Source organism: Cervus canadensis, chromosome 2 (assembly GCF_019320065.1).
Source record: "Cervus canadensis isolate Bull #8, Minnesota chromosome 2, ASM1932006v1, whole genome shotgun sequence".
In the NCBI taxonomy this organism is placed as follows: domain Eukaryota; kingdom Metazoa; phylum Chordata; class Mammalia; order Artiodactyla; family Cervidae; genus Cervus; species Cervus canadensis.
The window spans coordinates 33,069,884-33,094,437 of NC_057387.1; the positions used below are offsets into that span (position 1 = coordinate 33,069,884).

At 44.8% G+C, this 24,554-nt stretch overlaps 1 protein-coding gene across 1 annotated transcript in view; it reads right to left on the reverse strand.

Moving 5' to 3' along the window:
• Positions 1–24,554, reverse strand: part of ELAPOR1 (endosome-lysosome associated apoptosis and autophagy regulator 1) — a 69,310-nt gene that overhangs the window by 19,529 nt on the left and 25,227 nt on the right. The window contains exons 2-8 of the mRNA XM_043460449.1: positions 16,998–17,118; positions 14,262–14,454; positions 8,567–8,714; positions 8,022–8,102; positions 7,330–7,435; positions 7,056–7,205; positions 1,069–1,157 (exon numbers count right to left, since the gene is read on the reverse strand). Coding sequence (XP_043316384.1) covers positions 1,069–1,157; positions 7,056–7,205; positions 7,330–7,435; positions 8,022–8,102; positions 8,567–8,714; positions 14,262–14,454; positions 16,998–17,118 — 888 coding nt within the window. The remainder of the gene's footprint in view (positions 1–1,068; positions 1,158–7,055; positions 7,206–7,329; positions 7,436–8,021; positions 8,103–8,566; positions 8,715–14,261; positions 14,455–16,997; positions 17,119–24,554) is intronic.

Here is a 24,554-nt window from a genome sequence, read left to right on the forward strand (position 1 = left end):
ACAAGTGTATGCATACCAAGGGGGAAACAGAGGGTGGGAAGAACTGGAAGTTTGGGATTTACATATGCATACTATTGATATTGTGTATAAAATAAATCACTAATGAAAACATAACGGTATAGCTCAAGAAACTCCACTCAATGCTCTGTGATGACCTAAATGGGAAGGTAATCCAAAAACGAGGGATTGTTTATCTGTTTATTGTTTATCTGTTGTCTCTCCCTTCACTCGCTCCCCGAGAGGAATTCAGTGCCAAGAGAGTGGACGTTTCCTCGGCGCTGTGAACTGCTGCATACCTCGCTCGCAGCACAGGACCTGGCTGTACGCAGGAACTAGTGGCCTCCTCTGGAAGACCCGCCCCGCCCCACCCTCCAACCCGGTCACTCCTCTTCTGGGTTCCCCCAGTGCCCTGCACACAGTCAGGCCCATCTTTCTCCTCCCCACCATCTTCCTCTTCCCCGTCAGCTTTCTCCTCCCCACCATCTTTATCCTCTCCTCCTCAGGGCAGAAGCCCGTCTGATTCATCTCGGGTTCCCTGACTGGAGTACAGAGCAACAGCTGATACTCAAAAATGCCCGCTGACTCAGTGGTGGAGCAGACTACAAAGGAAAGTCTTTCTGAGGCAGAAAGCCTGCGGGGGAGAGGAAACGGGCAGAGACAGAATAAATCAGGCCGCTCTCCGGTGAGCCAGGAAGCAGGAATCACCCCCTATGCCGGCCCACAAGAGCGCGCTAAGGGGACAAGTCTGATTAGAAAGAAGAAATAAGTATGTATGGACAGGCAGTCATTGCCCAGGGAGCGAAGCGAATGGAAGAAACCAAGCAAAAGAAAATGAAAGCATTTTTTAAAAAGCAGAACATATGTGAGTGAGCAGCGGAACAAATGTAGCAAAAACAGTTTCTGACCTGAAAATGAGTGGGGTCATCTCATTTTGCCTCCCCACTGGCCCCGGGGTCACTGCAGAGGTCTGGGGGGTTTTCTCAGGTGACAGCTTCACTGACCGCTGGAGCTGCAAATCTGGCAAAGCCTAAGGGGCAGGCAAAGGGGTCCCAAGACTGTGCTACCCACCTCTCCTTTGGCATCACAGGCCGTGTGAGTGTAGAAGTAATCTTTATCTGTGCAGGCTGGCCGTGGTTTGCAGGTGGAGGATCCTTTCTCTAAATGGCAGAAGCAAGGACAAATACTTGAAGTGAAGAAAGCAGAGCTCTCGATCACTTGCACACGATGCTATAACACCCCAGACCCTGGGGTGAAGCACAGCACAGATCTTGCAGAAAGTAGACAGCGCTGCACACACACCTTCCCTTTGCCCGAGTGGCTTCATTTCCAGTCCCTGAAGACCTGTTCAGATGCCCACTTTGCTTCCCACCCTGATGCTGATGAGAAACCCCTGAGGCCGCACTGTGGAGCAGGGCAGAGGAGGTGGGCTGGGCAGAGGACCATTGAGGGGAAGGTGGCCGGAAGAAGCATCTACTGATTCCTTACCACCAGCCCAATTCCCTGGAACCTGCCATCTTCCAGGTGCCTCAGAACCCTGACTGTGTGGGTGGTTTTTCTACTCCTAAAGGGTTGAAGCAAAACATAGGAAAGCTTAGGACAGTGCCTCTGAATTTTCTCTTAATATGTGCCTAGAATGAAGGCCTCCCACTGCTGCATTTCCTCTTCTCCATTCAGCCATCCTACATAAATAAAGTGATGGTTTAATCCACTCTTTCCACTTTCTCCACCCACAATATTCACAGCACTCTCTTTAAGCCTTGAACCGGACTTAATGAAAAATGTTATGAACTATCATTTTATTTACTTTACTTTCTTGTGTTCTTATATCTAGGTTGGTTCTGCTTTAACCCTATGAACCCCTGGATAGAAACAACTGTTTCAGTGAATCCCTCTTTATTTTTTAAATGGTGATGGTAAACTTTATTTTATCTTAAAATATTGATTATTTATTTGGTTGTGCCAGGTCTTAGCTGCGGCATGCAGGATCTTTAGTTGTGGCATGTGGGACCTAGTTCCCTGACCAGGGATTGAACCCAGGCCCCCTGCATATCAAGCACAGAGTCTTAGACACTCGACTACCAGAGAAGTCCCTGGATTCCTCTTTAAATCAATGGATTTTAACTTTTTTGAATTACAAATCCTTTTGAGAGTTTGAAAAAAAAGAACCATTTCCTGTATCCTGAAAAATATACCTAATTCATACAATTTTTAAAAAATTTCCAGGGAATTTACTTTCTCCAGAGTGAAAACCACTGCTTTATAGCGTGCCAGGACAATACTGTTCTGACTGCTACTGTTCCTGGTATGACTGATGTGTTGCCTCTAGGTAAGCAGGTGAGGATGGTGAGACCTTCTCTCTCTATATATTGCTTGATGGACATTTCAGTAGAATGGAATGAGATTTCTAAGTCAGACAGATCTGGATCTGGATCATGCTTAATCACTTAGGAGCTGTGTCACTCCTGGCAAGTTACTTAACCTCTCTGAGCCTTTGTGCTGTCAACCTGTGCAGCAAGAAGAGTAACATCTGCCCTGCTGGAATCAGCACATACCTGACACATTCTAAATAGGAACTTGCTAAGTGCTGGTAACTATTATCACCTGGATTTATAAGAAATCTTTTTATTTGGTTACCGTCATGGCATTTTTAATAAGGATTAAAGTTTCCCTTCTCTTCCAGTTAAGGCTTATGTCTCAACTGGTCCTTTCTTCCCAAGGCAACAAATGAGTTGCTAGATCTGAGAATCTCCTATTACCATGTTGTTGGTCTGCACTGGGGCCTCTTCTGTCCGCACCTTGTTATCCTGGGTGAGAGGAAGCTACTGGCTGAGAAGCAGCTGGGGTCTTCTGAGCTTATTTATTCGGTTAATAAGTGAGGGCCTATTTCAACATAAGGGGATCCAGGGACTCCTGGTTTTGACAGACCCAGCCAGGAGAGATTTGGGGGGAGATGCTGCAAACAAATCAATTCCCAGGACTTTGCATATTAGATTTAGCAAATTGCAAGTTACATGTTAGAAAGTGTGTTCCACATAAGCACCTTTCTCTGCTTGTCAAATATTTATTCAAACTGACACCCCAGCTCCGGGTTTCAGCAAAAATGGTCCAGCTGTTTACACACTGACAACTGCTAGACTGGTTTTAATAAATGATTAACCCAAATGCTGAGGCAGACCTCACTTTCCTAGCTCAGGTTTCATTGAGGTGTGAAAACTGGGGACTGGTCAAGTTTGAAAGATTGGCCTAGATGTTTGGTGAGAAAATGAAAAGCAATTCCTGTAGGATTGGCCCTGGGCAAAACTATATGAAGATAAAGTTTATTTGGGGGGCTCTACCTGCTCTTTTTGCATCTTCTTCCCACCTCCGGAAGTACAACCTTCTCATTCTGATCCTTTTTATCCAAAGAAAACATTTCCCCTGACCATTTAAGTACCTAATGAACACAAAACTCAGCTCTGACCCCAGCACAGACTCTTGGCAAATCCCTAACCTCTCTATTGTTGTTTAGTCGCTAAGTCATGTTTGACTCTTTGCAACCCCATGGACTGTAGCCTGCCAGGCTCCTCTGTCCATGGGATTTTCTAGGCAAGAATAGTGGAATAGGTTGCCATATCTTTCTCCAGGGGCTCTTCTGACCCAGGGATCAAACCTGAGTTTCCTGAATTGGCAGGCAGGTTCTCTACCACTGAGCCACCAGGGAACCTCTCTGAGCTTCTGTTTATTCATTTGGAAATGAGGAAATCATTCCTGCACTGTGCTGTGAGTAATAAATGAGATAGTTTTGTAAACTGTAAAGTGCTATACCAGTAACTTATTATTGTTACCTATACCCAGAGTGTTGTCACACTAGAAGAAGACTGCTGGGACAGGCCTTAATGCAAATGAATAAATAAAACTAGTTCTTACTACATGCCAGACACAGTTCTAAATTCTTTGTTTTCACCAATCCACACAATGACACTATGAGCAGATACAATTATTATCATTCCCATTCTAGAGGTGAGAAAACTGAGGCACAGACAAGTGACTTGCCCAAGGTGGCACAGCTAGCAGGTGGTGGAGCAGGGGTTTGACCTGTAATGATTTTGTTCTTGGAGCCCATGCTCTGAAACACTATGCTATTCTACTAGAAAATGAGTCCCTAGTATTAAACATAACACAAAGGAATTAACCCTAATAATGAAATTTAAGCTATCAGTAACAAAGACACTTTCCATCTCCACCCCTATCCACTCCTCCTTAGTCCAGGCCCGTGGTGCCTGCTGAAATAAATCTGATTGTGGTCTCTGTCTCCAGCTCTTCCTTCCCTCATACCTTTTCCAAATGGCAACCAGAGTGGACTTCAAAAGTAAAAGCCACATTATGTCATTCTCCAGTTTTAAATTCTTTAATGTCTCCCACTGCTGATAGGATCAAATCCCAGGTCTGTAGCAGTGGCGCAGAAGGGCTCATCCATAACCTGTTCCCTGCCTACCTATTAGCCTTCGATGCTAATCCTCTCCAAGTAAGCTCCGGTGATGCTGAGTTACTCCTGGATCCCTGAGCCTTCTGGCCGGGGCTCCTTCCAGAACATCCTGCCTCCGTCAAATCACCAACTCATCTTTCAAAACAGTTTATCTTTCAAGGCCACACCTAGCAGCCTTCCCTCCCTCCCCAGAGAGGACTGACCACTCTCCCTTTTTGCTTCCACCACACATTACACTCAACACTCCTATCTGAGCACTTCCCCGACTGAGGAGTTACTACACTTGGTGTTTTTTTAACCATGTTTCCACTTTTGACATAAACTGGAGGGTCGGTTCCAGCTCTAAGCCCAGCCCAAGCCTGGCGCTCAGCCTGGTGAGCACTCGGAATGTATTTACAAACGAAAGACTAGCTGGTCACGGGATCTCCTGTCACTCCCTTCATGAACATTCCACCACAGGCTCTCATCATACTCTGCATTTTTGAAATCTCCCACTGACTCTGTGTTCTGGAAGAATCAAGTCCCCAAGAAATTCAATGCTTTTTGTACCCCTGAGTTGAACATATTCTTCACAGTAAAAACTCACTTTTCAGTCAAAGGGGTGGGTTGAGAAATCAGTGGCAAAAGAAGACTAGATGGCAAGAATATACATTCCCAAAGTAATACTTTCATAACAGCTCTATGGATAGACATCTATTTACATAGCATTGATCAAAACACCCGTAGGCATTTTTTCTAGAACCACCTTGCCCTTCAAATCCTGTACCCCAGCGGGGCTGGAAAGGGAGCTGGAGAAAATGACTAACAAAGGCTGCTATTGACAGAGCAGGGAAGAGAAACAAGAAATTCAAGTGAAAAAACAGAAGTTTAGACTTAAAGATAAAAACTTCCCCTAAGAGCTAAACATCTCTGTTGTTGCTGAAAACTACACTCATTGGGCAAGATCTGAGTAGATAAATAGGACTTTTGTTTTAGGATTGGTGTAGAAATAAGCAGTTCACAAGGTCAGTGGCTGGTCTTGGCTGAGCAAACATGTACTGTAATGCATGTGTGAAGGGCGGGTGTGTCTGTGTAAAGATGGGGGGAGGTCTGCTTAAGAGACGGCCTTGAGCGCGGTTTGTGTATATTGTTGTTTAGTTCCTAAGATGTGTCTGACTCTTTTGCCACCCCACGGACAATAGCCCACCAGGCTTCTCTGTCCATGGGATTTCCCAGGCAAGAATACCAGAGTGGGTTGCCATTTCCTTCTCCAGGGGATCTTCCCAAGCCAGGGATCAAGCCTGCGTCTCCTGCCTTGGAAGACAGGTTCTTTACCACTGAGCCATCAGGGGAGCCTGGATTTGTATATAGTTCTGTGTGAAAAAGGAAAACTGGAATAGTTATGAGCATTTGCAGAAGGGAGAGGACTCTTTTTATCTCCCTATTTGTTTCAGAACCTGCCTTGGAGATTGGTCCCTGGGCTATTGTCTGAGCACAGGGCCCTCTGGGGACATTGCCCATCTTATACCAGAGCCCTGCTGCTCCCAAGATCCTCCCAAGTAGCCAGGTTCCATTTCTCAAGTTGGGCTGCTTCAGGAAGTTATCCAGTCACTGCAGAAATAGGCTGCTATTCACTGTCCTCTTATTTTCCTTTAGAGGAGTGGTTTTCAAACTGTGTTTCAAGGAACCCTAGATTTCTTGACAAGGTCTGCTTTAAATTCAGTGGATGCTTTGAGTTCAATGGATAAAATATCATAGCTTCTTGCTATAAAAATGTTTTACACATCAATACAACCTCATGGCTCTTCTAAATTAACTGATAATAATTGTTATAAATTAAAAAACATAAATTTATACCTCTTTATCTACTGTATATAATATTTATAATCTTATTTAAGGTTTTATTAAAAAACAAAAAACAATTGCAACCCCTTTCCCTAGCTTTTCTAATTCCTCTAATTCTGAGCTGCTTTTTCTTTTTGCTATGGTACCCTGCACTTTTTGCTGTCTAATATATAATACACTTTATTACATATTTATTATTTAGTTATTGTAGTTATTACTTATTCCATTTACATTCCAGGATGTAAATTCTATGAATACAGAAAGTGAAAATATTAGTCGCTCATTCGTGTCCAACTCTTTGCGACCCCATGGACTGTAGCCTGCCAGGCTTCTTGTTCATGTAATTCTCTGCAGAATACTGGAGTGGGCTGCCATTCCCTTCTCCAGAGGCTCTTCCTGACCCAGGAATCAAACCCAAGTCTCCTGCATTGCAGGCAGATACTTTACTAACTGAGCTACCAGGGAAGAGCATGAAGACAGGGATCCTTGTCTAATTTGTTCACTGATGTATTCCAAACACCTAGAATAAGGCCTGGCAGATAGTAGTGGCTTGATAAATACTTATTGAATGATTTCATTTCAAGAGTGATTGGTGGATTAGCCAGGCTCTTCCAGGGCTCAGAAAGCAAGGGCTCTAGAAGAATCATCTTCAGCTTGGCCGAAAGGATGACTCCACTTCCTGTTCATCCCTATATATATATTGGTACCTACCCGCACCCACCCCCCCACCCCCGCTCCTGAAACACCAAACTCTTTCTGCCCTCACCTGAATATTTGTCAGGGTCACACTGGTGACAGGAAGTTTCTCCCTTATTGGAATAAAAGTTGGCTGGGCATAGTTTGCAGGAAGAGGAGCCCTGCTGGTCTGCGTACGTGCCAGGTTTGCAGGGGAAGCATTCTGAAGTATAGGCCACCCCTGGGGAGGAAGAACAACACAGAAAGGCAAGGATTGAGCCTGGAGACTGAGGGCCCTGGGGACTAACCCCACCCTCCCTGCAGAAGTCAGCGTCAGACCCAACCCCACTGTCTACAATCCGTACCTGTTATGGCAATGTTTCTCACCAGCACGGGCTTGGAGACTTTGGACCACACTGAGAAGGCTGTGGTTCTCCAGTAGAGGACGTTATTGCCTCGATTTAGCTCGACCTAAAAACCACAAACAGGAAAGAGTTCACTCACAGAGACAGATGCTGCTGGTCCATTGCATCAGCCTCCTGGGGGGACCCCTCCTGTTGCAGCCTGCAAGGCAGCTCCTGTTCTGCTCCTCTCCCTCCGCCTCCTCAGCATTGCCCTTCTGCCCCCTTGGCGCAGTTCCTCCCTCCTTCTAAGCTTCCTCCTCCAGCTCTCTCAATGTTCTCTGCCTTGTCTCCCTCAATCACATATATCATGAGCATTTCTACCATGAGACCAATGAAGGGACCTGAAGATACTGACAACAGCAAGGCAGAATCTCCCTCCTTTTTCTTCTCTGGTTCTGTTTATCCATGCCCAGCCCCAGGAAACTGGGCCCTTTAAACCTGCAGAGCTCTGGTCCTTGGGGTCAAGCCAGGGGAACGAGTCAGTTCACATCCGTATTATGTCAACTCACAAGGAGAGAAACTACAGCATCCTCATGTTGTCAGGATCCTACCCTCCAAGGAGAGAAGGGTGGAGGCCCAGACTGGGAGGAAGAAGCCTTTGTCCTTGGCCCCTTTTCTGGGGTCTCTAGGGAGAAGGCTGCTCTGATACTCACACTGTGAAATTCCCATCCTTTCTCTGTGGTTTTCATCCACCTCGAGTCATCTGCATTGGGCTGGCACTGGTCATTCTGAACCTGAGGCAACAGGAATTTGAGATCAGAGTCTCAGCTTTCTAAGGAAACAAGTGTCTTACACCACAAAGCACCAACCCTCCACGAGGCCCCTCTTATGGGAGAAAGACAGGTCAGAACTCATGAGTCTTGAAGTAGGGCAGGAGCTAGTTACACACGCAGGATGTCAGTACATTGACACTAAAGACATTTTGCAGAACTCAGAGCTATTTTCATGTTGGAACACGGGAAAGCACCTAGGACTCTCCCAGACTGTACTGTTCCCCACCAGGGTCCTTTGACTTCCATCTTTTCTTTAACTCTTGAAGCTCCAGCTCATTTTGACCACAGTTCTCTCCAGAGGAAAAACGACTGTGAAAATCTCCTAAGCGGGACTGTGTGTGATTTCTGTAAATGAGCTTTATAGGGTCTTTACCTCCCACCTTCCCACCTCCCCCTGCCCCCCTGCCCCTCAGCCAGGGGCTTACAAAAAACTCGAAGATGATGCTGGAGTCTGGGTAGTAGTATTCAAAGTTAACAGTGCCAGACTGCTTCAGGTTGACAGCATACATCAGCGTGGCCGTGCACTCGTCTGTGTTGGAGGCGATATAGTCTCCCAGAGGAACCCACTTGGACCTGTGAGGAAATGGGAGCCAAGTTCACTGTCAGGAGACCAGCCCACCAGGGCCTTGCGCGATCTCAGGTCTCATGTCCTGCTAGGTCTCTGCAGAATTTCAGACTTGTGATTCATAAGCGGAAGCTTACACCTGAAAATGCTCAGTGAAGAATGACCTCTAGGTCAAGGAGCCTGAAGGTGTAGCCAAGAGGAAGTCAGGTAGGTGCACCCCCGCATTATACAGAACTACCCAGAAGATAGACAGCAGGCAAGATTGTGCAGGTGAGGAGGGGGGAGGGTGTAGATAACATTTATTGGTTGCTTATTATCTCCCAACTAATGAACTACATATTTTGTGTTCATGATTTCTTTTTATCAGTAAGAGGAAGTGCAATTTTGTCCCCATTTAATGGATATAAAACTGAGGCTTGTTGAGTGTCTTGCCCAATATAACACAGCCAGCAAGTGACAGGGCTGAGCTTCAAACCCAGATTTGCCTAATTCAAAGTTGTCAAAGAAAGTAGATAAAGTTATTTTGTAGAACTCAGAAATCTATCCAGTCTAATCCATCTGCTTTTTGTTTGTTTGGGTTGTTAATGTCCACTTTTAGATGCTACTAGGAACTGCTTTTATGGGAAGGGGGAAGGGAGAAGGCATGTTGATTTTATTTTCTAAGTATCTCTATTCTGTCTACCCTACCCAAGGGCTCTTTATTTTCCTCCCCATATACCCTTCAGCTCTGAATCAATCCCAGCCCACCTCCCAGCATTTCCTGCCTCCTCCAATCCCTTCTCCACAGTGTGGCTGGAGGGGCCTCCAGAACAAACATCAGCCCGTATCGCTTCCCTGCCTGACACTGTGGCTGTGTTGCCCCCAGTTGCACTCAGTCTGTGGCTCCCTGTTGCCCTCAGGATAGTTTACAAACCCCTCACCCACTCTCTATACTCAGCCCTACAGAATTTCTTTCAATTCTTCTGCAAAACTTTCTCTCACCTCTGGGTCTTCCCTTGCACTGTTCTCTTCTTCAACAAACTTCCTCCTCTCTCCACCTATTGAATTCCTGCTTATGTCTCAGAATAAATGTCACCTAATCTGAGAAGTCCTCCTTGACCTGCCTGTGCTGTGTGTGCACTCAGCTCTTACTGTTTCCCTCTCATGATCACAATCCTATTGTATTTCATTTAAATATGTGAAATATCCAAGACCCGCCACCTTGCTTAAGAAATGCAACACAGGGATTTCTCTGGTGGTCCAGTGGTTAAGAATTCACCTCCCAATGCAGGGGATGTGGGTTGGATCCCTGGTCAGGGAACTAAGATCTCACATGCCGCAGAGCAACTAAGCCCATACTCCACAACTACTGAGCCCATGAGCTCTGGAGCCCATGCACCACAACTAGAGAGTCGGTGGGCTACAATGAAAGATCCCACATGACCCAGTGAAGATTCTGTGTGCCGCATCTAAGACCCAATGCAGCCAAATAAATAAATGAGTATTTAAAAAAAGAAATAAATGCAACACAGCAGAAGCCTTCGTGTTCCCCTAGATAGTCTCAACCCCATCTACATCACACAAGCCTTTCCCCACTGCCAAGTAACCACTTTTCTGGAATTTGGTGCTTAATAGCCCCATGTGGTTCTCTGCCCTTTACTAATTGTGTATGTATCTCTTGACAATATATGGTATAGTATTGCTTTGTATATTTTTAAACCTGTGTAAATGGTATCATACTCATGGATTCTGAAACTTGCTTTTCTTTCTTCAACATGTATAATGATCACGGGATTCATCGATATTCATGCATGAATAAAAGCTCTTCTTTCATTTTCACTAGTATATAAGATTGCTTTCCATGGTTCACCCACATTTATTATGCACTACTTGTTGAAAGGCATTTAGGTTGTTTCCAATTTTTTGCTTTGTGCACACTCTTTTAGGAACATTCTGGCACTGGTCTCCTGCTACACGTGTCTGAGTAGAAAGCCTGGCCAGGGGGTGGGGTGGGGGCGGGTAGAACCACTGGGTCACAGGGTTTGTGAACCTCCAACTTTACCAGCTACAGCGATGTTATGCCCCGGAGTAGCTGTTATCAACTATACCCACACAATAAACTGTGGAAAATTCTGAAAGAGATGGGCATACCAGACCACCTGACCTGCCTCTTGAGAAACCTATATGCAGGTCAGGAAGCAATAGTTAGAACTGGACATGGACCAATAGACTGGCTCCAAATAGGAAAAGGAGTATGTCAAAGCTGTATATTGTCACCCTGCTTGTTTAACTTATATGCAGAGTACATCATGAGAAACGCTGGGCTGGAAGAAGCACAAGCTGGAATCAAGATTGCTGGAGAAATATCAATAACCTCAGATATGCAGATGACACCACCCTTATGGCAGAAAGTGAAGAGGAACTAAAAAAGTCTCTTGATGAAAGTGAAAGAGGAGAGTGAAAAAGCTGGCTTAAAGCTCAACATTCAGAAAACTAAGATCACGGCATCTGGTCCCATCACTTCATGGCAAATAGATGGGGAAACAGTGGAAACAGTGTCAGACTTTATTTTGGGGGCTCCAAAATCACTGCAGATGGTGATTGCAGCCATGAAATTAAAAGACGCTTACTCCTTGGAAGGAAAGTTATGACCAACCTAGATAGCATATTAAAAAGCAGAGACATTACTTTGCCAACAAAGGTCTGTCTATAGTCAAGGCTATGTTTTTCCAGTGGTCATGTATGGATGTGAGAGTTGGACTGTGAGGAAAGCTGAGCGCCGAAAAATTGATGCTTTTGAACTGTGGTGTTGGAGAAGACTCTTGAGAGTCCCTTGGACTGCAAGGAGATCCAACCAGTCCATCCTAAAGGAGATCAGTTCTGGGTGTTCATTGGAAGGACTGATGCTGAAGCTGAAACTCCAATACTTTGGCCATCTCATGCGAAGAGTTGACTCATTGGAAAAGACCCTGATGCTGGGAGGGATTGGGGGCAGGAGAAGAAGGGGACAACAGAGGATGAGATGGCTGGATGGCATCGCTGACTCGATGGACATGAGTTTGAGTAAGCTCCGGGACTTTGTGATGGACAGGGAGACCTGGCGTGCTGCGATTCATGGGGTCGCAGAGTCAGACACGACTGAGCAACTGAACTGAGCTGAACTGAACTGAACCAGCAGAAAACTCCTGCATCCTCCCCACATTTAGAATGGTCAGACTTTACATTGTTGCTAGTATGATATGATAGAACACAGTGTCTCCCTGGGCTTTAAACCTTATTTCCTTGATTATTAATGAGGTTGAATATCTTATCTCATCTCTTCTGATCACACTTTAATTCTTCTTGAATTGCTTATCTTCCTGCCTGGTTTGTCGATGCTGTGAGGGCAGAGACCAAACTTAATTTGCTCCCTTCTGTGTCATCAGCACCAAGCCATGGATCTGGCATGAGAGAGGGACTCGGGGCATTAAACAGATGAATGTAAGAGGTGGTGATCAAAGACAACTGCGCTATTTCACTGCTCTGCCTGAGACCAGCCCTGGTCGCCAATGACTAATAATGACCAGTTAAGGTTCCCAATCCTCATCACCGATTCAATGGGCATGAGTCTGAGCAAGCTCCAGGAGATGGTGAAGGACAGGGAAGCCTGGCGGGCTGCAGTCCATGGGGTCACAAAGAGTCGGACATGACTGAGCGACTGAGCAATGACAAGGGAACCTCAGATTAGTTCAGTTTCCCCCTGTGTTTGTCAGAATAACATGGTACTTCCAGCTCTTCCACAGTTAGTGTTATTCTCAAGTGAAAACATATCCAAAATGCCTCAGCTGAGCTCATTGAAGATACCCAGCTAACCTAACGGTATTGATTTCTCCTTGTTAAAAGAGACAGCACTTAAAGCTAATGTGCTCCATGGCATCAGCTATAAATAACTCCTGAAGGTGGATGAATAATTAAAAGGATGCCATAAGCGGGTTACGTTTGCAAAATGCATTACAATTCTGACTTTCGTCAGAGCTGTTCCTAGTGAAGATCATTTCATGTTTAATAATAACAATTTGTCCTGATTGATTTCTAATGCCAGGAATCGCTCCAAGTCTCTCCAAGATTGCAAATCTTTCCAAGTATCATCTCATTTCCACTTTGCATGCATACACGTGCTAAGTCACTTCAGTCGTGTCCAACTCTGTGATGCTATGGACTATAGTCCACCTGGCTCCTCTGTCCATGGGACTTTCCAGGCAAGAACACTGGAGCAGGTTGCCATTTCCTCCTCCAGGGGATTTTCCCGACCAAGAGATTGAATAAGGTATCTTCTTGTGTCTCCTGCACTGCAGACTTATTCTTTATCATTGAGCCACTGGGGAAGCCCTTTGACTTATAACACTGAACTCTAAAGTAACATAAACGTTGGACTGTTAAAAGACCTGCTGCCTGGCTCAGACAATGGTGTTTTAGGATATTTAAGTATAGGAATGGGAGCCATTGCTCTAACCTTTAAAAATTCAGGTGTGATACAATTAATTCTTTTTTATCCTTTTGATTGTTTGGGTATAAGAGAAACTTTCATGTACTTTTCTCCTATAGTCTTTGTCAATATTTAACAAAGGGTAGCAGACAATTGTCTTTTACATCCATGCAATCCCCCCCCCCAACTTTTCCTCTCTAAGACCCAAGTATTATCTTGAACACACTAAATGTTATTTGAAAGCAGCAGCATGGGGCAGTGGAAAGCTTGGGACTGAGGATGAATTCTAGTCTCCCCAGTTGTAAGCTGGATAACAAAGGACAAGTCATTTACCCTCTCTGAGCCTCCAGTTCCAAATCTGTATAATGGGAACAATAATACCTGTTTCACCCTCACAAGGGTTCTCATGAGGATTAGAAAAAATGTATGCAAAGCAACTAGAATAGTGCCTGAACCAAGGTACATCATTTAATTCTTATCCTAGAATTAAATATGTAAAGATTGGATAAGGACAGCTCACCCATTCTGTAAGCACCTTGGGCTGAGTGTTTTAATTACTGAAAAGATCCTCTTCTGAGCTGGAGAATTCTCTGGTCACCAGGGTCTCAAAGGGTTTGGAACATCTCAGCCATGACTAACCAAAGCTCTGGTTCTACTTTATCCCCCCAACCCCATAAACTCAGGATTAGGAGACCAGATTTAGAAGTTGACACCAAAGCCAGGAAGATACTCAAGGCTTTGCACATAGTGTTGCAATCAAATTAAGGAAGTGTTTTGGCTGATCCAAAATTCCATGGTAGAATTCAATTGGATTTTGTCCTGAACAGACTGGGCCATATGACCCTTGTCCATCTTATCAATGTCTATTTCCTGGTGGTTTTCACCTGTCACAAGTGCTTATCAGTCGCTGGTAAGCTTAGGTCAGTAAGACTGGGCTGAGGTGGGCATCACATCCAGCAGTCCAGGCGGGCCCTGCTCCAGCCCTCATCCCAAGGAGGAGGGGAGACTGTGGAGTGCTCCCTGCAGCCCCTTCCAGCATGGGGAGCAGGGAGGTAAGGGAGGTGAGGGGCTAAGGGGGAGGGCGTGGGGCAGGAGGAGAGGGGCGACTCACGAAGTACAGTTTTCGGTGGACTCCAACGTGCTGTCCTCGATCTCCATGTTGGCTGAGAGGCTGGCAAAGCCATGGGGCAGTTCATCCCACTCATCGAACCGGATGCCTGTGCCAAGGGAGTAGCGGCCCTCAGCACACGGCTTACACGACTGGTCCTTCATGTCCAGAAACTCCCCGGCTTTGCAAGAGAAGGCTGGAACACAAGAGCGGGGACAAGGGCAGGTGGTGAGGCTGTTGCCACCTAGGAGAAGTGAGAGGGTGTGGGCATCCTAGAGGGAGGAGCAGAGGATGGTGACCTAAGGGTTTCACGCACCAAGACTTAGAGTCATGGTGCATTTTCTATGAGCCCGCTTGTATGGACTGTCCAGAATAGGCAAATCCACAGAGACAGAAAGTAGATCTGTGGCACCAGGGACTTGGGGGAGGGGGCATGGGGAGAGATGGCTAATGGATACAAAGTTGCTTTCTGGGGTGATAAAAATATTCTGAGATTAGATAGTGGTGATAATTATGTAATTCTGTGAATATTCTAAAAACCACTGAATTCCAGAACTTACAGGGGTGAATCATCATTGATTTATCTACTGACTGTGCCATATGGCTTGTGGGATCTTAGTTTCTCCACCAGGGATTGAACCATGAAAGCATGGAGTCCTAACCACTGGACTGCCAAGGAATTCCCACAGCTGTTATTAAAAAAAAAAAAAAAGACATAGGACCTTGTTGCAGCATTTTGGGCCATTATTCTAATTTCCTTGGCCATTCTGAGAGCTCTCCAGTAAAAGAGGGTACCAGAGTCTCTCATTCTGACCCCTCTGAAGGGGCCCCTCAGAGGGGCTGCCTCTGAAGGGCACCTGGTCTTTCAGCCTTGGATTTCCTGTTGTCTCTGGCCTCTGTCTTCTCTTTTCTGGTCCCACTGCCACCATGCTAGCTGGGATTATTGTGATCTGTTAGGTTAGCTCAACAATTGCAATGTCCTCCTAACTAGTTGCCTATCTCTTGTTTTTGCTCATTCTGTGGTCAGAAGTATCTTTCTAAAATACTGATACTTAAAAAAAAAATAAAATAAAATACTGATACTTATTTCTTTTTAAAATTTATTTATTTTTGGCTGCACTGGGTCTTTATCTCTCTCGTGGCCACCAGCCAGGGCAACTCTTCTAGTTGTGGTGCATGGATTCTCATCACAGTGGCTTCTCTTGTTGCAGAGTATGGGGTCCAGGCAAGCAGACTTCAGTAGTTGAAGAGAAAGGGCTCAGTAGTTGTGATGCACAGGCTTAGCTACCTTGCAGCATGTGGAATCTTCCCAGTCCAGGGATTGAACCCATGACCCCTGCATTGGCAGGGGGATTCCTAACCACTGAACCACCAGAGAAGCCCATACTATTATTTCTGTTATTTAAAAAATAATCAGGCACCACCCACCAACTTTTGGTTATAGACTGAAACTCTCAACCTGGCATTCAAAGTCTTTTACAATTTTCCCCCAACCTAACCCCAACCGGCTTAATCTCACACACCAGACCCTTCTCCACCCCACTCCCATCCACCCCCTCCCTGTGTTGTCTCCACCTCAGGCCTCATGCTCTTCTCTGAATGTGTCTGATGTTCTCCCACCTCCAGGCTTTTGCTTGAGTGGTGCTCCCAGCTGTTCCTGATCCCTAAGCATCCACAAGGCCCGTTCTCTTCACCTCATGTAACACATCACATTGATGTGTGCCTCTACCAGGCTCTGAGCTCCTCCAGGCACGGTGGCTCAGCAACCGGCACAGCCACAGCAGGACCTCCACTAAGGTTTGCTGAAAACACGAACGGACAAACGGATGTCTGCTCCTCCCACCAGACTGCACGCTTCTGAAGGCAGAGGCTGTGTCTTATTTATCCTTGTGGTTCACATCGCAGGTGCACATATTAAGAACACTGGCCAACTTTACTGAAGATGGCTCATTTGTTTCTGTTAATACTCAGATCTTAGCAATATCCATTCATTGATTTAACAAGTATTTATTTGCTCACCTACTGAACCAGATACTAGGCTAAGCATATTTTCGATTTTAAATGCCCTCAATCTCCTTTCCAAATCTTCCAAGATTCCTTGATTCTAGTCCCTGATCTTTATTGTTAAAAATAAAAAATATTTTGTCTTTGCATTTTCTAAAAGGTACAGCACAGGGGAAATAGCTGCTAGTGATAGGAAAGTTGTAGCTACAGAGTCCTAGAGGAGGGAATGGGAGCTGCAGGCAAGTCACTGCCTTTCCGGTTGCATGGTCAGCCCCCCAATCAGGGAACATTCTTGTTCCCTGAAGTGATGCCCAGTGCATTTTAAAGATCTGTCTCTGCAGAAATTTATCTTCTCTGGCTTCCTTTCCAAGAATGACTGCAAATCACAATCTTTCCTAATGAGTGACTGTGGCTGGAGAGTGTAGACTGGAGAGAAATGCACAGACCAGAAAAGAAAATGTATGCAAACAGAGGAAAATATCTAAGTGACACACAGCCAGAATGATTTTTACTTTATACTGTGATGGGATTTAAATTTGAAAAGAAAAATAAATTGAGATTCCCAGTTTGCACCCATGAAATAACACTCCTGCACCAAATCTCGAGATTTGGTGGATGGGGAGGCAGGGGTGGGGAGATCTGACTCCTTGAGGCAGCCGCACTGTCAGGAAGGGCCTAACTCGGATGGTAGGAGGCTTGGGGCAGAGGCCAAAGCTGAGAGGCAGGACTGCTTACAGCACTCGGTGCCCTTGACGGGGTCGGGGAGGCTGGTACACAGGCCTGGGGTGTGCGGCACGGCGACCCTCCACCTGGAACCTGTGCTGTCACACGCGGTGTACTCATAGTGGTACTCAGACTGCAGGGGAGAGAAGGGGCAAAATATGCATTAGCATCTGTCAGACATTAACATCTCCCACCTACTTCCTGCCCAGCAAGAAGGTTACTGACACCATCACAGTAATGGGCCCTGGGCCCCAGGGGAGGGGGTTGCAATAGGGAGGAGCAAGGCATCTGGAGCTGAAATGATCCTTATCAAGAACATACAGACAGGACTTATATGGCCTTTTGGATCATTCCTCTCCACCAGCCATGGTCTAGTCCCTAGAACTGCTCCCCACCCCCACCCACCACCTTTTTTCATGTCTCTCTGCTGTTGTATATAAATAATGTCCTATTAGGCCAGAGCAATGTGAGAAGGTGACTAAAGAACAGGCTGGAAACAGGTGGATTTTTTCTCGTTCCAAACTGCAGAATTTACAAATAGGGACTGGGTCCATGAAAAATTACAAAGGATTGTCACAAAAGCTGTATTTCTATTTCCCCTGATTTCCCTGCATTCTTCATTCTCTCTTCTGCCCTGAAAAAACTATGAATTCCTGCCTCTAATTTTATGAAAACATCATATTTAGCCCAGGCAGGTGATGGGTTCTCATCACATCAGCCTATTCATGCCTAATTTCTCTGTGCAATGAAAACGCATAGTTCACCTGATCTAAGAATAAACTGAGTAACAACAACAACAAAACAGCCAAATCAAGCATATTAAATAAAACAAGAAGCACCACAACAAAAATCACAGGAAGCACTACTTGGGAAAAAGAAAGCACAATAGATGTGGCAAATACTCAAACATTTCTTACTCTTTTAAATCTTGTCACCAACAACAGGCCACAGAATTCATGTGATTTTGGCTTTGATAACACTTCACAATCCTCACTTAACCAAAAACTATATTCAAGACCTAAAGTACTTTGTATTACTGTATCCATAAGAAAAATAGAATTAATGTCCCCCTTCTACCCATATGGAAGGGTGATTACACATAAAAGCAATGTAAGAAGTGGATCTGGAGCTAAAACTGAGACAGGTTGAAGTAGGCTAACCTAAGAATTCATCAGAATCAAAAGGAGAAATCTGTACTTTTTTGGAAGGGGTAAATAGACTGCATTTCATCTCTTCTAAGATGCATATTTCTTTCACATTTTAACACCTGTGAAATCAAGTTGTGGCTTATACCGGACACAATAAGGAAGCACTATGTCATGTTTTAATTGATGGGGTTTTCCTTTCTTTTTGGTACATAAAAACTGGTGTGCCTTAGAAGCTATGTTATTTCAGACTTGTGGAAATGTGGTAAACATTGCTTTTGATCTGTACTTTAAGAAACTTAGAGTAATGAGAGAAAAATTTTAGAGCTCCATTTCTATTGTCTTCTATTATACGTATTTACCAAATATCTATTGTCTGCCCAGCACTTAGAGGTACTAGCTGTGGTGCCCAGCATGGCTCAGGACAGCAAAGTGTAAACTGGGCATTTTTATCCGGAGGGAGAAGATGCAAAGGAGACGGAGGAGCTGGGGGAGTTGTGAGTCTAATTTAGGATGAGAAGCTTTGACTTTAGATTAGATGTCAGTGTCATCTAGGAAAGAAAGAACACCTGGGTGGGAATTCTTTGTGCCCTTGGGCTACCGTCACTCTGTATCTCTTTTTTCTTTTAATTCCACTCTTTTCTTTATCCCAGAGGACTCTGAGGATGAATAAGGAAACTACACATTTTCAATTTCGGGGCTAAAAACAATATTCTCCAAAGGATTTTGCTGCAAGAAAAGAGGGGTAAAATCCACAGTATGTAAATTACATAGAATTCAGTGAACCAGGCAGAAAAGATTCCATGTTCTGCCTGTGAATGTAATTATGCCTGTCATTTGCATAGTGCTTTTACACCATTTCATTTTATCTTCAAACTCCACAGAAGGCAAGCAGAGCAGGCGGTGTTTCCTCCATTGCACAGATGACAAAACACTCCCAATGGGGTGAAATGGCTTGTCCAAGGTCACACAGGGCTGGAACCCAGGCCTTCCTACCAGGAATCCTTCACTCTCTGAAGTCCCATCAAACACAATCTCGCACTGGGCCAAATTTAACAGCCAAATCTAAAAATTAAATAAGACAGTGTTGGTTGTCTGCCAGCAGCCAGGCTCTCTTCTGAGGCCTGATAATTAGTGTTAAAACATCAAATCTGTTCGAGCAGATCATTTCAGTCACTCTGACTGCATTTGGCCTGTTGGAGACTCGAAAGCCACGTCTGCCTCTTTGCATCGTCTTTCATTTGGTGTCCCTTGTGTCCCACTTGGGTGGGAGATTTGCTGGGAAAATGGTGGTTCTGGGCCTTAGAAAATTTCCCTTCAATATGAACTAATTTACTTCATATCCCTTGGGGAAATTCACACCATCCAACGCAGGTGGCTCTGCTGCAGCTGTTTCAGATCTGAGCTATAGTTGATCTCACCATCCAAGACGTAGGCTTAGAGAGTTAAATCACAGATATAATTGTCAGGACTCCTCAATTACATTCAGAGTTTTATGAACAAATCAATTCCCCGACACAACCTCAGTTTACCTAGTGACCTGACTTGGAGAACATACAGTCGGCATGATATGCAGATTCACAAAGGAGACACATGAATATGTTTTTTAAAACATAGATTTTAATCTTTCTTTTTTTAATTTGGCTTTTTAGAAAAAATCATTTAAAAATTTTAAATTTTATTTTATATTTGGCAGCACTGCAGAGCATGCGGGATCTTCGTTCCTCGACCAGGGAGCAAATCCATGCTCCCTGCGGAGGAAGCACTGAGTCTTAACCACTGGACCACCAGGGAGTTCCCAGGAGACACTCAAATAGATCTCATTCGTATACCCAGCATATAATTCTTTGCTCCCCCCAGGCACAATGACATGACATGTCCCCAAGTCACAATTTTAAATGGGGCACAGGAGGGACATGTGACCTAGCTGCCTAGAAGGAACCTTTGCCAAAGCAGAGCTGAAAAGACAGAGATGGCCAGCTACAACTGTCTGAGGGACAAGCTCTATGTGATTAGGGGGTAGTGAGGTCTAGTGTTTCACAGGCCTTCTTTCTGACAGGGAGTTTCTCCATCCAGACTGGCTGAGGACACTGGCAACAGGTGGCCCAGACTAACTGGAGAACCAAGGACTGCTCCCCAAACAGGCCTCCAGGGGTTAACACTGGGGGTACAGCCCAGGGTTAAGGTCCTGGGGCCATGAGAGCTCAATGAGCTGCAGTCAGAGAGAAGAAGAGCAAATGGCTCAGCTGGACATTCGACGCTCTGAGCCTCAGTCTTCTCATTTGTAAAATGAGGAAGTTGGACTTAGGTGATTTCAAGCTTCTAAGATTCCTTCCAGTTCCAATACCTTGTTATTTCACGTTGCTATGTGCATGAAAATCTGTTTTTCTTTCCATCTTTCCCCCTCTTCCTTCAAAATGGCACATCTCAGTTTTTAAAGTAATTATCAAAGTAAGAAATGTTAATTGTAGAAATGATGAAAATACAGGCTAGAATTAAAAAGAAAATTAAAATCTTCCACAAGCCTACCAAGCAGAGATCAATAGTTTTAACATTTTATGACATTTCTTTACAGATTTTTTTTTTTATATGTGCATATGCATTTATTGGGGCTTCGCAGGTGGCGCTCCAGTGTTTTCTCGCCTGGAGAATCCCAGGGACTGGGGAGCCTGGTGGGCTGCCGTCTGTGGGGTCGCAGAGAGTCGGACACAACTGAAGCGACATAGCAGCAGCAGCAGCAGCAGCAGGTGGCGCTAGTGGTAAAGAACCCGCCTGCCAGTGCGGGTAGATGTAACAGAAACCGGTTCGATGCCTGGGTCAGGAAGATTCCCTGGAGAAGGACGTGGCAACCCACTCCAGTATTCTTGCCTGGAGAGTCCCATGGACTGACAGCCTGGTAGGCTACAGTCCGTGGGGTCCCAAGAGTTGGGCATGACTTAGCAACTAAACCACCATAGCTGAAATCGTACAATATAAGCATTTATTGATTTGTCTGCTTTTGGCTGCGCTGGGTCTTCATTGCTTTGCACAGGCTTTCTCCAGTTGTGGCGAGCAGGGACTACTCTTCATTGCGTCAGGAGGGCTTCTCTTGCTGTGGCACACGGGCTTGAAGACCTGTGGGCTTCAGTAGCTGCCGCACACTGGTTAGTTGCTCTGCGGCATGTGGAATCTTCCTGGAATAAGGATCAAACTTGTATGCCCTGCATTGACAGGCAGGTTCGTATCCACTGAGCCACCAGGGAAGTCCACGCACATGCATTTTTAAAACAAAATGAAGATCCCGTGATATGTAGTTTCTTCTTCTGACTTTTTTCTTTTTTTACATCTTGGGTCACGAGCATGCTCCTGTGTCTTTAAGATTGCACCACAGTTGCTCTAACCATTCTCCTGTTGTGGGTCATTGAGTTTTGTCCAATTTTTCCTTATTTTAGATAGCACTACAATGAAGCTTTATGTGTATCTTTGATTATTTCCTTTGGAGAGATTCCCAGAAGTGGAATTACTAGGGTAAAGAGTATGAGTTTCTTTAAGGTTCTTGACCAGGGAGGGAGATTTCTAAGTCTTTTTTAATTTCTTCACTTCTTATTACAATAAAATTCAAATGTGTATTTTAAAAAGACAGAATATGATGACCCCCATTAACCCATCATCTAGCTTCTATACTTATAGTTTCTGCCATTTCTGCTCATTTACTTCCACCCGCTCCTCCCCACTCAAAGTTGTTGTTCGTTTTTCTAGGTTTATATATTTTTAGGGAAAAATTATATACATTGAAGTGCACAAATCTTGTTCAGTTTGGATAAATGGATCCACTTGAGCAAAAAAATGACAAGCTAAGAATCACTGCCCAGAGACTGCTGGCCAGAAGGGTAACCACTCGGCCACTGCCCCTGCCCTACTCCCCAACCCCCTCACTGCCCAGAGACAAAACAGACAGAGACAAACAGAGTCTCAGATCCTGAGTCTTAAGGTCACTGAGCCAGTGCTACACAAAGTCACAGCCACCAAGGAAGCAGGGGATCAACATGACTTGGGTTTGTTTTGGCTGGGACAGGGCCTGAGTCAAGAAACAGGTTCTTAAGTAAACCTGGCTTCTGACTAGGGGCCTTGGGATCTGGAAGAGGCCCCTCCCATTCTTCCACCAGCTGCAGGTTCAGCCCCTTCTCTTCTCAGCATCCCTGAAAGGCAGATCCTTTGGGGGAGAATGTCAAGATGGGGGCTGGGTGCCCCAGGCAAACACCTGAGCTGGTACAGTGGGGTCAATAGGTATTTGTTGGTACAGTTGCAAATGCCTCTTTGCTGAGAAAGCACATGATGCAGACAGGAGCAGATCCCATTAAATAATCCTGACTGCCAAGGAGAGACCAGCCCTTCCCTGGAAGGGAGGAGTGAGCTCTGCTTAGCACAGAACAAGGAGATCATGGTGAAATGTCAGAATTGAACATCAGTGCCCCCAAAGAGACTTTCTCTGTGGCCCAGCCCTAGCTGAATGGCTTCCCGAACTGTTCTTTGTTCTTTCTGCTCTGGAGTGCTCTCATTCAGGTTCTGGGTAGAAGGTCTGCTAACACTCAGGGTCTCAGCAACCTTGGCCTTCTAGGACCTTTTCGATTGTTCTCTGTCAGACTGGAGAGACTCCCTCTTTGCTCCTTTCTCTCCCTCCTTCCCACCCTCTTAAGACTACTGGCTCAGTAGCAGTGTCTCCTGGGTCCTAAAGTGTGAAAATGATAGTCGCTCAGTTGTGTCTGACTCTTTGAGACCCCATAGACTGTAGCCTCTGTCCATGAAATTCTTCAGGCAAGAATACTGGAGTGGGTAGCCATTCCCTTCTCCAGGGGATTGAACTTGGGTCTTCCTGGGTCTCCTGCATTGCAAGCAAATTCTTTACCTTCTGAACCACCAAGGAAGCCCTGGATCCTAAAAAAGAAGTGAAAGTGTTAGTCACTCAGTCACATCTGACTCTTTTCGACCACATGGACTCTACTGTAGCCCACCGGGCTCCTCTGTCCATGGATCCACTTTGGAGTGAGTTACCATTTCCTTCTCCAGGGGGTCTTCCCAACCCAAAGATCGAACCTGGGTCTCCCACATCACAGGCAGATTCTTTACCATCTGAGCCTAAAGGTCTAGACATATCCAGCCCTCGACCTCTGGTGGCTAAATCTGTCTAATCATCACAACCACCTGAAGATTATGTTAAAAGTACAGATTCCTAAAAAAACAAAAACAAACAAAAAAAGATTCCTGGGCTCTACTCTATAGATTCTGGTTCTCCTCTAGATCCTTTTCTCCTTTCAACTTACTCTTCTATGGAGACTTAAATAATTATCCCTTCAGGAAGCAAATCATATATCTCATATAAGATGGTGGAGGTCCCTTAATCTAGGATCCTGGACCATTTTCCCTACACAACCAGATCCAGAATTTTAGATATATGCATTTTTCTGTACATAGTTGTCATCAGATCCTCTAAGGAGTCTGTTATTCATCTCTGCACACACAGGAAAAATCATTAAAATCTGTAATAATGCATTCATAGTTTTTAAATGGCTTAATATTTAACCCCCAAACAGGCTGTTTCTTTTTAAATACCTTAACCCAGGGACTTTCAAATTCTGCTCCAGAATCTAGGGGTGTAGAGAGTCAGCCCCTTCAGAAGTGAGTGAGGATTCCTCACTTTAAGAGAACAAAGTTTTATTTTAAAATCTATTTTACATGTTTATTCTTCTCAGTTAAGTTTTTTAAGTTAGACTGTCAATTTTTGTTAAAAGAAATTCTGCTAGAATTTTGAGAATTGCATTGAACGTATAGGTAAAATTTGGGAGGTTTGATATCTTAACAATATTGAGTTTTCCAGACCATGAACACAATATATCTCTTCATTTCTTTAATTTTTCTCAGCAGTATTTTGTAGTTTTCCATTTATTGATCTTGCAACTATTTTGTTAAATGTATTCTTAAGTACATTTAACAAATGTACTTAAGTGTATTTAAGTACATTTAAAACCTTAAATGTATTTAAGGTTTTGTTTAAATCAAAATTTCCACATCCCAAAAAGTTTAACACCAGTCTTTACTTGAAAGAGCAAATCCCTGAAGGTGAAATCACATGCATGAAGCAGAGTTTCACTGAGTTAAGGCTGCGTTTTGTCTTCCTTTAATCACCTCATGCAGTCAGTGGCTTCCTCTTACCTACAACCAATACCTTCTCTCTCCCAGAGCAAGCACCAGCTGACACACCCCTAGCAGGCTGACCCCTGCCCACTGGCCTCAATCCACGTGCTGTTGCCTAGCAACATAATGCCAGGAGCCCCAGGACTCCCAGGGGTATGGGGGAGCCCTGGCCTTACGCTGCCCCTTCTTCCAGCATTTTCTATTCAACTCTGGATTTATAGAGTCCATTTTGATCAAAAAAGGCAGAGATGGT